Raw genomic sequence first — 16,005 nt, forward strand, 5'->3', positions numbered from 1 at the left:
GAACTGCTTTCCGGGTTGGATTGGGCTGCTATGTCACGCGCCGTAATGAGAGCTTTGGGCTACTAAACCACCGCATCCTCCTGCCTGCCGTGGCATTGGCCAGGAAATTATGACCATCACTGACACTATTAAAGAGAACGTTCTTCCACTGGCACAAGCGTTACGGTAAAGAAAATTACAGGGCGGAAGGACGGGTTTCTGTTCCTGTCACGCAGTGTCATCGGAGCTGTGACAGTAACTCTGAGCAGAACCGGTTTCACATGGTGCAGGGGGGAATGCCCCACCTCCACAGAAAGCAATTATCCAATTACAACAAGCCGCATGTAATCTTATGCCCCTCTCCCTAACGAAACCAGAACCAAAACTAAGGGCTGAAAATCAGCTGACCCTATATATATACATACGTACATATGTGTGTGTGTGTGTGTGTGTGTGTGTGTGTGTGTGTTAAGCAGTCATTACCAGTGGATATATTAAAGCTAACTCTTCTCTCTTATAATTTTAAAAGAATGTGTAATATACATCGCTCAATATTTAATTAATACACTGCCTTAAAGTAAGTGCAATTCTTTGAAAATTCTTATTTTCAGAACAAGTCAGCAGAAAGCCTTGGTCTTCCTGTGACGAGAACAGGGTCTGTATTAAAATGAGAGTAAAAGGTCTGAAGGTAAGAATATAAATGCGCTCCTTGTGACTACAGACCTGCAAGGCAACAGAGTGTGAATATTCATCCCAAAGACCTAATCTAAAGACCTTTTAAAAGCTCATTAAAAAATACAGCAGAGCAATAAAGGGAAGTGGTAATGAAAGGGCCTTAGGACACGATCTGCGATTAACCGGAACCTCTAATTGGGGCTTCTTGGGAAACGCAAATGATAACCACGCGAGATATTAAAATTTATGATCTCAGCATCCGCATGGCTTTATGATGCAAGATCCATTTCAAAGGTGGCAAGTTTACTGCTGTAATCCATGGAAGTGATGCAGTCATAAGAGTTGCAGGATCAGGGATTTCACAGGATCTCTGTAACTGACACAAAGCACTGGAGTATCCACTAAATACATGACAAAATAAGTGCAGTTTTTTTTTTTTTGCCTCTGGATCCACGTTTTTAAAAACAAACTCCACAAACTAGGCTATACCTTGGGCATGAGGAAATGAGTCAGTCAATAAATTCTGTTACAGTAAAAAGAGATAACTTTTCAATATACCTCTGGGCTATAAATGGTGAATGAACTGCACCCTGAGAATCCTGAATTGCAAGATAAATGTGCTAATGACACCCTAGACTGACAACTGGAGCGCTATCCCCAGGTACACTGGTGAGTGAACGAGCGGCAACCAGACACTGCAGAAAAGGTTGTAGTGTAATTGGGTTCAACGGCTTCAGAAAAACATGCCTTAGAAATGTACCTGGCAAAATCGCTCTGTGCAAATTCAGAATTTCTGGATCTGTGATTTCAAAACAACTAAACAAGCCCAGCTTAAGGGAAGACAGCATTATCCTCGGGATGTACCAGCAAACAATGGGGTTAGGAGAACAACAGCATTCCAGTGCCTCATTTCTACTCCCGCACGTGTGTGTGTGTGTGTGTGTGTGTGTGCGTGCGTGCGTGTGTGCGCGTGTGTGCATGCGTGCATGTGTGTGTGTGGGTGTATGTGTGTGTGTGTGTGTGTGTGCGCGTGCGTGTGTGTGCGCGCGTGCGTGTGTGTATGTGTGTGTGTGTGTGTGTGTGTGTGTGTGTATGTGTGTGTGTGTGTGTGTGTGCGCGTGCGTGTGTGTGCGCGCGTGCGTGTGTGTATGTGTGTGTGTGTGTGTGTGTGTGTGTGTGTGTGTGTGCGTGCGTGTACGTGTGTGCGTGTGTGTGTATGTGCGTGCGTGTGTGTGTATGTGTGTGTGTGTGTATATGTGTGTGTGTGTGTGTGGGTGTATGTGTGTGTGTGTGTATGTGTGTGCGTGTGTATGTGTGTGCGTGTGTGTATGTGCGTGCGTGTGTGTGTATGTGTGTGTGTGTGTGTATATGTGTGTGTGTGTGTGTGGGTGTATGTGTGTGTGTGTGTATGTGTGTGCGTGTGTATGTGTGTGTGTGTTTGTGTGGGTGTATGTGTGTGCGTGTGTATGTGTGTGTGTGTTTGTGTGGGTGTATGTGTGTGTGTGGGTGTGTGTGTGTATGTGTGTGTGTGTTTGTGTGGGTGTATGTGTGTGTGTGTGTATGTGTGTGCGTGTGTATGTGTGTGCGTGTGTGTGTATGTGCGTGCGTGTGTGTGTATGTGTGTGTGTGTGTGTATATGTGTGTGTGTGTGTGTGGGTGTATGTGTGTGTGTGGGTGTGTGTGTGTATGTGTGTGTGTGTTTGTGTGGGTGTATGTGTGTGTGTGTATGTGTGTGCGTGTGTATGTATGTGTGTGTATGTGTGGGTGTATGTGTGTGTGTGGGTGTGTGTGTGTATGTGTGTGTGTGTGTGTGTGGGTGTATGTGTGTGTGTATGTGTGTGCGTGTGTGTGTGTATGCGTGTGTGTGTGTATGTGTATGCGTGTGTATGTGTGTGCGTGTGTATGTGTATGTGTGTGTGTGTGTGTGTGTGTGTGTGTGTGTGTGTGTATGTGTACGTGTCTGTGTGTGCGTAGGTGTATGTGTGCGTGCATAAGCGAAAGTCACTTCAGAAACCAGGAACCAGGAAGAGCTGAGATTGGTTTTTAACCGCGAGAGGAAAGGCAGCCTCATTACCTGGAGCCCCGGCCATTCACTCAGGAGATAATAACATTTGGCTTCAATCTCAGCGCTCGGGCTGCTCTCAGACCCCGGGACACAGGCTGGCTTATCTAATTACAGATTAGGGGCGGCGTTCTCCCGCAGCGTGGCGCAGGAGCGCTCGTTAGCCGCAGGGTCTGCGCTCGTGGGCGAATGGCGGCCCGGGAGCGGCAGCTGGCCGCCTCCCACGGCTCGTTTCAGACGGCCTCACCGTTCAGCCATCTCCGCCGCTGAGCCCCGCCCCCGGAGCGGCGATGGGGGCATGCGATTGGGGAGGCGAAGGCCGCCGCACGGTAAACGTGCAGATAAAACAGGGAAGTATAATCCCGCAGAAAAGCCCTTCAAATAAATAATTAAATAAAATACTAGCAATGGTGATGTATACCCAGCATGCAGTGCAGCACGGAAACACCAACAGGGGAGAACACTGGTACTGTAAATACCGAGGTAAAAAGGATTTCAAATATCCCCAAAAATATAGCCTGTAGTTCAGCGGCTGATTTGTCAGAGCTCAAAGTGGTACGACCCACAGAGGCCCCACTAATGGAACTGTAGTGGAATTACCACTCATTTACTACACAGCCCTTCCGGGGGACTCTGTAATACTGCAGTATCAGGATGAAAGACATAAACCGGGATTTAAAAGATCTCCAATTAATGTGATCTTTCTGCAGGATTACTCCTAATGCGCTTAATAATGTCCACGCTGCAGAGGTCAGAGAACGCAGCTGCCGCGCGTGACTGCAGAAGAGGCAACGTTTCCTCTAACGTTAACCGGTTAAGAGAAGCTCAGGGCATCGCACCAAGGCAGACACAATCTAATTAACACGGACCAGAGGACTACATTACCGTGAGGAAATGAGCAGGACCACCAGCGGCGAGAAGGAGATTTTATTTGTAATTCAGAATTATCTTGCAGCTGCCTTACAAGCCTTCAGGCAGACTCAGAACAGCGTGCACGCACAGATCATGACATGGCCAGGTTAAGTTTTTCCTCCTGGTTTTATTATTCAGGTAGAAAGACCTGGAACGTTTCAGGTGAGTCGCATTAGAGGAAGCACACGCTCCACCCGGGGTGACGTGTCTGCCCCGTCACTATGACAGCAGCCCGTGCGCTGCCGCCGAGGAGCGCGGGACGAGGTGCGAAGAAGGTGCAAAGCGCCATACCGCCGTCTGCGAGGCCCGCCCCCTCGGCCTTCCCAAACAGGAACTCGTACTTGGCCTTGGCCACGCTCTGAGCGTGCGGGGAAGTGCTGTTCACCCAAACGAACGGCTCCACCTGCAAGGAGAGAGCAGAAACACAGTCAGAGGATCACCACTGCTTTAACATCTCTCTCTCTCTCTCTCTCTATCATTCTCGCTCTCTCTCCCTCACTCTCTCTCTCACTCTCTCTCTCTCTCTATCACTCTCTCTCTCTCTCTCTCACCCTCTCTCTCTCTCTGTCTGTCTGTCTCCATCACCCTCTCTCTCTCTCTCCCTCACTCTCTTGGTCTGTCTCTATCACTCTCTCTCTCTTTCTCTGTCTGTCTCTATCACACTCTCTGTCTCTCTCAGAAATCTAATCCAGTGTGTCAGTGATCAGAGGGATACAACACTGTTGTTCATTATTTTAAAGTGTAATTTATGGACACAGAGATGTTCGTAGACTCCATTGCACTTTAATACAACTGTTACGCATGGAAGTGTACCATGAAGGGGACGTTAACCAGAATGACTCAGGAGCTCTGAATGTGAATTTCCATGGTTTGCCCGGATGACCGAGACGCTCCTAATGATTTGCAGACATGACCGGATAATAATAACGGCTAACAGTCCTCAGCGAGCACAATCAATCTGCAGAGAATGCGCAGGTCAGCAGAGAAATGCCTTCCCCCGAGACTTTCAACAACCCCACGCTTTCACGTGCATGCATGGAAGAATCAAAGCATGCTTTAAGATTGTACACGGCTTACATTGAGAATCAGGGATGACGACATTGGCTTCCATGGCAAATTTTTAAAAAATGATACCCCTGATCGGAATTATAATCTATTAACCTTGGCCTTCATACAGTAACATATCTAAGATCATGACTTCTTCAAAAGAAGTCATGGTCTTCCTCAAATATCATGGTTTCAAAACCATGGTATTAATGCACATACTAAATACCACAGTGATGTTCATTAGTGCTACCTCCCTGTACGTCAGGTAGAGCATTCTTTTTTTATTACAATGACTTGCAGCAAATGTATTACATACATGGTACCCTATGCCACATTATAACATGACCATACAAAAAGCTGCACAAAGTTGCAAAATGCATATTTACTGAACTGGAAGTGTGAAATGCAGTCCAGCAGTTGGCGTGAATAAGGAAAAATAAAAAAGAACCAGTTAGTTTAAAATGTAGGCTAATATTTTCCAGTATTAAACAGATTCTGCATTTAAAGAAAAGCAAACTTTGGTTAAAAGTGAAGTCACTACTGATGTTGCCACATAAGAGGAAACGGATTAAGAGAAGCTTCAACAGCACATCGCTGGTCGCTGTCGTAACTTGACCTGACGCGGGGAGAGAAGAGGAACACCCTACAGTGCAGCTCAGAACCTGTCAGTGCAATCAGCACAAAATGCCAAATCACAGGCTGAATATTTAAATCACACCACATTCAGCACAACATGCCAAATCACAGGCTGAATCTTTAAATCACACCACATTCAGCACAACATGCCAAACCACAGGATGAATCTTTAAATCACACCACAATCAGCACAACATGCCAAACCACAGGCTGAATCTTTAAATCACACCACAATCAGCACAACATGCCAAACCACAGGCTGAATCTTTAAATCACACCACAATCAGCACAACATGCCAAACCACAGGCTGAATCTTTAAATCACACCACATTCAGCACAAAATGCCAAACCACAGGCTGAATCTTTAAATGATGCCATGTTCATATCAACCATCCATACTGTACAATCCATCATGTGGCTTCAACAGACTCAGTTTAAACACTGCACAAGCCGGCTGAGAGTCAAGCGTTGGTTTCAGCAGCAGAGTTTGGCTGTCATTAACAGCACATCAAACTGAAAGCTCTCCAAGTGTGTGAGCGCTCAGCGCTGGCACTGCAACCAGGAGGCTCCAAGCCCTGCGCGGGCTTCTGGCCTTATCAGAAGGGCCATCTGCCGCTCCTGCACAAACACGCACGACTCGGGGGGGGGGGGGGGGGACTCAGGGACTCCCTTCCAGGCAGGAGTTACCTCAGAAAGACCGAGGTAACTTCCGAGCAGCTCTGAAGCAGGCAGAGCGTAAACTGAGCGTAGCGTACTGCTCTGCCGCTGAATCGTTTAATAATTTTTTTTTTATTTCTTCTTGAGGTAATGGAAAATTGAAATAAGTCTTTTATACACAAACATGTACTCTCGTTCGCCCCTCGCATAAATCTTAACGGCCAGGCTTCTGTGCGCGGAGCTGCAACGCGGAGCCGTGGAGGACCGTTTGCTGGGGGACCCGCAGGCGGCCCTCGGGGTTCCGTGGGAACGCTGTTGCCATGGTAGCTCCGAGGGGGCCAGGGAATGCAGGCTTCACTTCCCAGAAAATGTGTTGTGCAGGACACCCCAGCGGTCCCCTTCACTCCTTATTAATCAGCGCCTTTGTCACTGGCCAATTGATAGGCAAATATTGAAGGTTCAATCCCCCAAGCTTGGAAACGACTCATTCTGTTCCTTAGCCGTCCCCTACCAGTGTCCAAACCGGCTGTTTCCAGCATGAAAAGCAGGTCTGTTTCCTGTTTCCTTTGTGCCAAAAGTTTGGAGAAGGTCTGGGAACGCTGCAATTTTCACATCCAAGGAGCAAATCGTACATGAGCAAATTAACACAGGAAACTAAAAGGAACATGCATTGCAATTAGAGTATAGTGTTATTCCCAGACGCAAAAGATTTTCAGGTTTTCTCTCATTATATTCTGATGAGGCCTTTAAAAAAAGCCTGTGCAAAAAAGGCTGCTTAATATATTCTTAGCATTTTTTCCTGTATTATAGATCTTTTCACTTGATGCCAAGCAAGCTTGAGCACTATATTTGGGAAACTGTGTGGCGAAGTCTGTAGGGCACCCAAATCTCAAACCAAATACAGACAACCTGTGTGTGGTCAGGTGTGATTAGGCTACTTCCTGTACTGTGATCCCATCTGCATCTGTGACCCTCACTGCTTTCTCCCTCACAGACAAAAGTACAAAAACACATAAGGAGGGTGGACGGTCTGCTCTCCTTCAAAAGAAAAAGTTTAGCGTTAACTTTAAGTTTTATTCAGCTTAATTGCCCCTGACAGTGGAAACACAAGTGCAGCACATTCTTGATCAATGCTGGATGTGTGTGCTGCATGATTTATCTGTAACATTCAGAATATACATATTTTTAAATTAGCAAAACTAAAGCAGAAAGCTAGAAGGGGAAAAAAAACTTCATAGCCAATCCCTCTGACAAACAGAACCAGACCATGAATCAAATAAATATGCACTTAATTCACCACTTCATCTCCAGGCTGGCCAAGCAGCGGTCTCTCCAGAAGCCCTTCACACAACCTCGCAGTACTGGCAGCAGTTATACCCCTCAGGGAAACATTCTGATACCTATTATGCAAATATCTTCAGGGTACGGAAGTCACACTGAGGGAAGTTTGGTTTTTTGTACTCTTAATAATTCCTCTGCCAGCAAATAGGCCAAAATCGCAACAGAGTGTTTACAGGAAGTCAGATATCAAGCGTCTTCTTCCGCGAACTTCCAGAAAACCAGAGAAAACTATTTCGTTTTAAAAGAGCTCCAGACATGCAAAACACAGACTATGACAGATGAGTGATGTGATTTAAGGCTTTAGCCTACATCCCACGTAACCTTTTCAGTACTGCACTTCCTGTTCTACGATTCCTGCAATACTCATTTAATCTGCAGACTCATCTTTTTACAGGCAGAGTATGGATAGCTGTGCGGTAGCTGTAGTTGCGCTGCGCGTGCGCAGTGTGAACTGTCGGCTGGAGTGGTGTAAAGCGCACCGCCACTGGACTCCGGGGCAGTGGAAACGCGTTCTCTGGTGTGATGAATCACGTTTCTCTATCTGTCAGTCTGACGGAAGAGTCTGGGTTTGGCGAGTGCCAGGAAAATGCTACCAGCCCAAATGCACTGTGCCAGCTAGAGTTTGGTGAATAAGGAATAATTGCCTGGGGCTGTTTTTCATGGGTTGGGCTAGGCCCGTTGTTGCAGTAAAGGGAAATCTTAATGCTACAGGATACAGTGACTTACTAAAGAAGTGTGTGCTTTCACCTTTGTGGCAAGTTTGAAAGCTCTTTCCTGTTTCAGCATGTTTCACAAGTTTGGTGTGGAAGAACTTGACTGGCCTGCACAGAGCCCTGACCTCTATTCCATCAAACACCTTTGGGATGAATTGAAATGGCAACTGCGAGCCAGGCCTTATGCCCAAATTCAGTGCCCAACCTCACCAAAGCTCTTCTGGCTGAATAGAAGGGAATTCTCGTGGCCATGTTCCAAAATCTAGTGGACAGCCTTCCCAGAATAATGGAGGCTGTTATAGCAGTAAAGGGGGGGACCAACCCCATATTAATGCCCATGGTTTTGGAATGAGATGCTCAACAAGCACATATGGGTGTGATGCTCAGGTTTCCACATACTTTTGGCCATGTAGTTACATGTGCTGGACTTTTCAAGGCTAGTTTACCAAGGGATTAAACAAATGTGCATACTTGAATCTGAATCAGTGTAAACATTTCTCACAGAACATGCCATTCCAACAGCCATCCTGTTTACTTGGATAATTTTCTCCTCCTCCCCTCCCCAGAGTAGGAATACAGATATAAATCTCCCACTTGTGAGCAGCAGAGCACCACACAAGAGAAGTACAGGAAATGTGACACATCAGTGCCCATGAACATCCATTTTAACTCTCTTTATCACTTTAGCCACACCAGAGCAGCTTAAAACCAGACAAACTTACAGCCTCAGACTCTCAGAAAAGCCCTGCCTTTTCTGAACTAAGAGAAGAAACACAAAGCATTACAGAGAACACAAATTTCAGAGCTGAATATGAATTTACGAAGAGCGCACTGACAGGTCCAGACATGAACCAATGAACAGCTCCAGCTACACAGGCCCAGCGCTGCCCAGACAGACCTGCAGCTTAGCAACACGTTTGCGTCCCTTGAGAGCCCAGTGCCTTTGATTATAAAGTCGGCTTAATAAATGAGTTCATTAATTGAATCTAGTCCTAAGGCCAGGGGAGGAATTAAGCCAACCGGTACTCCACATTAAAGGTCAGAAGCCCGCTCGGGTGTTAAAGATCAGGCTTGATACAGTGCTGGACGCTGTCTACACCACGAGTGTCAAACTCAAGCCCACGAGGGTCCTACTGCTTTGTTTGTGGTTTGTTTTCGGTCAGCAGCCAATTAGGGCTTGGAAACAAGGTGTGGAGACTCTTGGGTCAAACAATGGCTTCAGTACTTAAAGGGATATTTCACTTTCTGGAGTTTTTATATTCCTTCAGTTTCAGCGCATGTTTTCAATTAGCCCGGACAGTTTTTGTGTGCAATGAAGGAAATTTTACTCGACACCGACAGAAGTTCCTGACAGCCAGCTGGCTTGACAGCTGCTGGTGCAGGGGCATTTATACTGTAGGTTTGTGGTTTAAAGCTAAAAAAATACACTTCAAGGAGCCCAACCCCAAAGCAGTAACATTATACCTGCAACCTGAGACTGCTGCATTCAAGGAGAGACATACTGGCACAATATAGGCTAATGTATAGGATATGTATGTTTATAATTGTGAATAAACACTACAAGATTGTGCTATGTGTATATATGTAAAGTCGTTAGAAACATAACATCACTGTACAAGCTGCTTTGGAGTACCTAAAGTGTATTATTATTTTTTTGTTTTGAACCACAAACTATCAAATGCCCCCATACCAGCCAAATTTAAAGCGGGCTGTCAGAAGCTTCTGCATCTGTAAGTTTTTTTTGTACGTGAAAACTAAAACTGAAATAATATAAAACAATCCAGAAAGTGAACTATCCCTTTAAGTGCTAGAACACACTGGAAACCAGCAGCTGTGGAGTCGGTCATGTTCAGCGCAGTTCACATTCACAGAAGAATATGACATTTCACAACACCTCTGATGCATCCATTAGCTAAGTCAAACTGACCTTTTGTCTGGCTGCCTAAAAGGAACTAAACTTTGCTGAAGGGGGTAACAGAGTTTGACAGGGACAGCTTCATTAACACTGCCTGTTTCAGTACGTCGTTAAAGCCCATATAATCAGTTAGGCCTACATGTAAATTCAGTTAAAGCCAAGACTTCCTTTACTTCCCAGCAGAGAGGCAATGGTGTGTGAATGAGGATGGATGTACACAGCGTGGCACACTGCAGCAACTGATTAACAGAACTATAAATCATGAAAAGTACTGTCAGGTCAGAAAATGAACACAAGCCCCTCTGAATCTGCTCAGAACAAAGGGCAATATGATGAAACTTAGACGGCTCAGATTACTTGTTCTGAACTCACGACATTCTTATGTTCTTAGAAGATAAATTAATTTTTTAAAAACGATTAGGCAATTACTACATGTGCTCCGGCAGCACGCATTTCTGGGTCAGGGGAAGGCAGTTCAGCTATTCCGACGTTTGCCGTTCACGGACGAGTCTCTTTCGCTGATAAAACAGGAACCAGCACAAAGTCCTGCTGCCAGACAAGATCACAGCCGAACCCTTATCACCAGCTTTGATAACCCGCTCCTTATATGGGAGAATCAGAAATATCTGCTTAGCTCAGCGCTGTTACAGTCAGGCCAGATGAGAGATTAGAAATAACCCTCAGTCAGAAACGAGCAGCACAAACCCCCCTAAGCCCTGCTCTCTGCCCTTCCCTCCAGTCTCCGGCGGTCTCTTACAGCCACGTACAGTACGCCCGAACGTGCCGCAAGGCTCGGAAGTCACCGGAAGCAGAATTATGAAAATGAGACACTCCTAGACAATCTGCACAGCAATATACCTGAGCTCAATATGGCAAGTGCACTTGTTGTCTAATTCAATAGCTCATGACTGCTCTGTAACTTCCTAGGAAGGCCAGCCCTCATAGCCAATCACAGATTTGGCCAGGCTGCCGATGTGGTTTGTCCAGTTGCTTTAGTCCCATGTGCGCTAGATGCACACTCAAGCCAAAAGTCTCTTCACGGTGAATGAGCGATTTTAGACCCAATGAACTTCAGCCTCCAGATTTACACTATCACCAATAGTAAGCATTCAAGCCCCAGTGAATGTTAAGTAGGCTACGCCACAGCGTCCGCAGCGAACAGTACTTTACACAGCACTTAAGCCTTTCTGCTGCGTGCCTGCTGTCGTAATAAGAAGTGTCACTGGCGCTTGTGGAATGCGGCCTGCTGTAGGGTCAGTACTCGCGAGGTCCACTCCTGCAGTTTTTTGGGAGTTGTACGGGATCAGAGCATCGCTCTCACTGCCATAACAGGAAGCCTATCAGTTATCAGTTTCATATGTGCTACACAGGGCATGTATCTGGGCCACCTACACGCACCACACACACACGTACAGACAGACACACAGACACACACACACACACAGACAGACAGTCAGACACACACAGACACACTTACAGACAGACAGACACACAGATACATACAGACACACACACACACACACACAGACAGACACACAGATACACACACACACACACACACACACGTACAGACAGACAGACACACGGATACACACAAAGACACATACTCACAGATACACACACACGCACAGACAGACAGACAGACACACACACACACACACATACACACACATACACAACCACTTCACACACACACACACACAACCACTTCACACACACACACACACACAACCACTTGAAATGCCCATGAAGTGGCCGTCGGGGCTGTAAATCTGAAGCAGGGCGTTTCTGAGCGCAGAGGGAGGCCTGATGCCGAGAGCAGGGGGCGTTTCCAGAACCTCGGCCCGTTTCCTGTCTGCTTCACGGGCTCCTGGCGCCCTCGCGCCGCGGAGAGGGCACGGGCTCTCGCAGAGGTTTCCCAGCACTGAGAAACGAAATGAGCTAACGGGCGCCTCGCTCGCTCGCTGCTCCTGGAAACCACGGCGATGACGCTAAGGCTTGTAAGCGGCGCGTGAGCCGGCGTGCCGGTGAAGAGGCCGCTCCGGCGGGGCCTGCTCGTAACCGGCGTGCCCCTCCGCCCCCTCGTCACACACGCTTCTGACCTCACGGTCGTTAAGCACGCGACGGAGGAATTCCAGCCGTCTGGCAACCCGACCGCTTCCAGCGAAAAGGGGGAAAAAAACCTTCAGCTTTGCTTCAAAGAATACAGCCTAAGCCTGAAGCTAAATCAGGGCTCGGCTAACCAAAATAAAAAAGTAGCCTGTGTGTCCAAAAATGCCACCAGTGCCAGCATTGTAATGTACAATACACAGAAAATTAATTCCCATTTGTGGGAAAAGTACCTTGGCCTTAGGGTCTCACCACCAGCAGTGCCCCACTGAGGGTTTGAACCCTCAACCTCTGAGCCTCGAGTTCCTTAGCCACGATGCTACCGTGCGGTCCCAATCCAAGTCTCATTCAGAACACAAGCAAAACTGAGAATAACTCACTGGATTTCAGCGTTTCCTACGTGGATGGAACACACGCTATTCTGAGTGGAAGCTCCCAAACTCAGGCAGAAAAGACAGCAGAATAAAACCTCACAGGTACAAGAACCCTTCCAGCTTCTGTCCTCCAGCATGCTGCTGGGTAATGCTGGGTAATAGCAGCGCTGCTCACGGTGATGACAGTTACTGCAGCGGCAGTGTCTAAACGCAGCAGATGCGTCGTGTCACCCCCACCCCCCCCCCCACCCCGTGCAGCCGTGCAGCTGTGCCTCAGCCTCCTGCTCGGTTCTGTACGGAAAGCCCCTGGAAAACGAGGCCTGCGGTTGATAAGCCGCTGGACGGGCCGCGTGGCAGATGGCCCGAGGACGCGCAGCTGCGCCGTCAGCGTCGGCTCCGCCGGATTTAAACCCGCAGCCCCCTGCGGGTCAGCGTTTCCGCCCGGGACACAAGCACCGCCTCCACCCCAACCCTCTACGAGAGACTTAACTCTCAGGGACAACCGCGGCCGCTCATTTCCCCTCTGTCGCCGAGCAGGGTCACAGACACAAAGACTCTGCTCGGGAGCGTCAGAGCGGCACATTTCAAGTACGCCGAAAAAGCAAAGAAGTGTTTCAGTGGGCCATAATGCACCACGTTAACATACTGCATCAATTTAGCCACGCCGTAGGCTAGCCGTTTCACAAAACCTAGGCCTACGTCTCAGATTTCAGACCAACTCATCTCCATCCCTTGCTATTTGATCCTTTCGCAGAGTTAGTAATGGAAGAAAACTCGATTACGCAAGCAGCTCCACATTGGCAGTGAGGTCGCTTTGCTATGAAACATGGAAAATAAACAAAGAAACAAAGTGACACAGTCATTTCCTAAAAGTGCTCTTGTTCAGAAGGTCCCAATGTTAAATTGTGTTTAATCTTGTATAGATCAAAGCTAAACTGCACAACTCACAGCGTATGGTAGTTAGACATGTATAACCCCCCCCCCAAACAATAAAAACATTTGGGCTACACTGTCATTCCACCTTGCCGTTTGATGTCCTGGGGTGTCTATGTTTTTGCCTCCGGTAGTGTTGTTAAAGCTCCCAATTAAGGCTCTGAGCTCCATTTCAGTGCGCTACTGTCATTGCTTTAATAGGAGCATTGCGACAGGGCCCATTTTTCTGCATATTTACAAGGTGACTGCGTGGATCTCTGCGGTTTCTTGTTGTTGTTGATACAGCTATGGTCCCACTTTAGTCACTCCCTGTAAATGCGACTGAAGGTGAAGGTAAATGGACTGAAGGCGGGTGAAGGAGTACACTGCGTCTCTCTAAGCTGCTCAGTATCTTTTTAAAGGGATCTTTCCTCCCAGTCCAGAGAGCCTGACAGTGTCGGCGGGCCCGTCCCATCGAGACGGCCTCCTCAGGCGGTCCAGGCGAAGGCAGAAACGCTCACGTCTGCTCCAAGGCTCCAGCTGCTCCGGCTGCGTCTGTCTGCTGCGCAGTCCCCACGCCGGCTGCGTCAACACGTCCAAGCAGTGATCTTCACGCCCTGCATGCGCAGTCAAACCGCAGGCTCCTGTCCATTAAAACGCTTTTGAACGTATCAACATCACTCATGCACACTCAACACCAGCTGTGTGCAAAGTATCAGTACCGACACTGATCCAGTCATTTTTAACATCAGCATTAAAGTTTCTGAGAATGAAGAAGGCCAGTGTGTTCTTCTGCAGGCTTCCTGTTTGACCAGCAGTAGCACACATTTTCTGGCAGAAGAGGCAGCGCACAGTATGTGCAGCAGACCGCTTTGTGCGGAGACCAAACGCCTCCTCCGTCTGCATCATGTCAGCCATGAAAGCGGCAACGCTGAGACCTCCGCACATGTCCGCTCAATGCTGCTTTCCAAAGGCCCCGGAGTGGCAGGTGTGCGATCACACACCTGGGATGTGAAACAGGTCTACCCCTCACTTAGCGCTCCACACGCTGTTACCCACGATGCCTTGCAGCACCTCACCCAGTTCTCCTCAGTGGCTTCGAGCCAGACGATGTCTTACCAGGGCGGTAAGCACAGGACCGCGAGTGGCGTTTCCCTCCCGTTGAGTAATCACTGCGTGTCATACATACTGTACATACTGTAGATTCTAACAGGAGACTTGCTCTTTAGGCCGGCTGGAAGAGGCAGGAGATTAACAGTGAGGGATCATATATATGATGAGAACAAGGAAGAAGGAGAGTTTAATGGGGAAAGATGGACGCCTCAGTGCTGAGTGCTCTGGAAAGGGAGTTTAAGCAGGGCCTGGAGGCAGGGGCACCTTTAAGACCACAAGCCTCAAAACATAATTACACATTGAGGTTGTGGACATCCTGCTCTAGAAAGTGCCAGAAGTACAAGTAAATCATGGTCCAGGTATCCTGCTCATGGCTACTTTGACAACTTTTTGTTGTTATTGGTAGATGCAGCTAAATGTCTAAAAGGGAGAATTGTGGTTATTTCTGTAGAAAACCCTGAAAAGGGCCAAACTCTCAGAGCTGTATAGGTATGGGGCATGCCCCGCCAAGCCGTAACATGGCGGATGGCATACCTGCTAAGATCTGGCTCAAGCAGCATGCAGGCAGGTAGGGGCCAGGGCAGATCCACAGACAGAAATCTGGGAAGAGTGATGGAAACACACACTGTCATTTCATGGCCACTGGAAGCGATTTTCTGCATGCCAATACAGAATGTCAGCCTGTCATATACTCCAAGAGTCTCGAACATTCGCAGTAACATAGACCGAAGTCCTAATACTTGTAATATACAAATCAAAGGCAATTTGAGTTCACATTAACACCGATTCAAGTGTAAAGATTGTGTATGATTAAGTTGCCATTGCAATAATCACTGTACTATTGTCTGCATGCATTCTGGTCTCTGCTTCAGTCCAAAAGATGAAAATTAACTTGACAGCCAATTCTGGGACAGCCAAGTGGCAAATAATAAAATGTAATTTAAAAATAATAATTCATTTGTCCAATGCAGCTTGGAAGGACACAAAGCACCCACCCCGAAAGGCAAATAATAGGCCTAACTACTAAAATACAAAGCCTTAAGCATCTCTACCACTCTCACTGCAGCAAAGAATTAGGCTATTACTGTTAAAAAAATAATGTTAACTGTTCAACTGGTACAATTAAACAATTAAAAAGGATTTATTCATATTCGTTTCACTGTAATTTGTGAACCTGTTCAGAGTAAGCTTAGGGCGGTGACTAATTGGCGTTGAACGGTATTTGTAATAAATAAACCATTAAAACCATTGGTTTGTAGCCAACGTTGGCTTTGTGTTTCGTTGTAACTTGCGTTCCGTCCTGGCCAGGCACAGAGACACACAGAAGGCAGAGCGCAGCGTGAAACTGGGAGTGGAGCCCCGCCCCTTTCCATGCTCATGTTGGGAATGTTGTGACTGGCGGGAGAGAGACGGCGAGCACACGCCATCCTGCCCCAGCGGGACAAGCAGCCGCAGCCGCCTGTCACTGGCGTAGCAGGATCCACACAGGCGGAGCCAAGCCTGTCCAATCAGGGGAACAGACACAGAACGCACACGACTTGCCCCAGCACAGGGAAAAA

General features: G+C 47.5%; 1 protein-coding gene across 2 annotated transcripts in view; it reads right to left on the bottom strand.

Moving 5' to 3' along the window:
• psd3l (pleckstrin and Sec7 domain containing 3, like) overlaps window positions 1–16,005 on the bottom strand; it is a 153,958-nt gene that overhangs the window by 116,488 nt on the left and 21,465 nt on the right. For both annotated transcript variants that reach the window (XM_035392101.1, XM_035392102.1), the window contains exon 3: window positions 3,920–4,031. In XM_035392101.1, coding sequence (XP_035247992.1) covers window positions 3,920–4,031 — 112 coding nt within the window. The remainder of the gene's footprint in view (window positions 1–3,919; window positions 4,032–16,005) is intronic.

This window comes from Anguilla anguilla, chromosome 14 (assembly GCF_013347855.1).
Source record: "Anguilla anguilla isolate fAngAng1 chromosome 14, fAngAng1.pri, whole genome shotgun sequence".
NCBI lineage: Eukaryota > Metazoa > Chordata > Actinopteri > Anguilliformes > Anguillidae > Anguilla > Anguilla anguilla.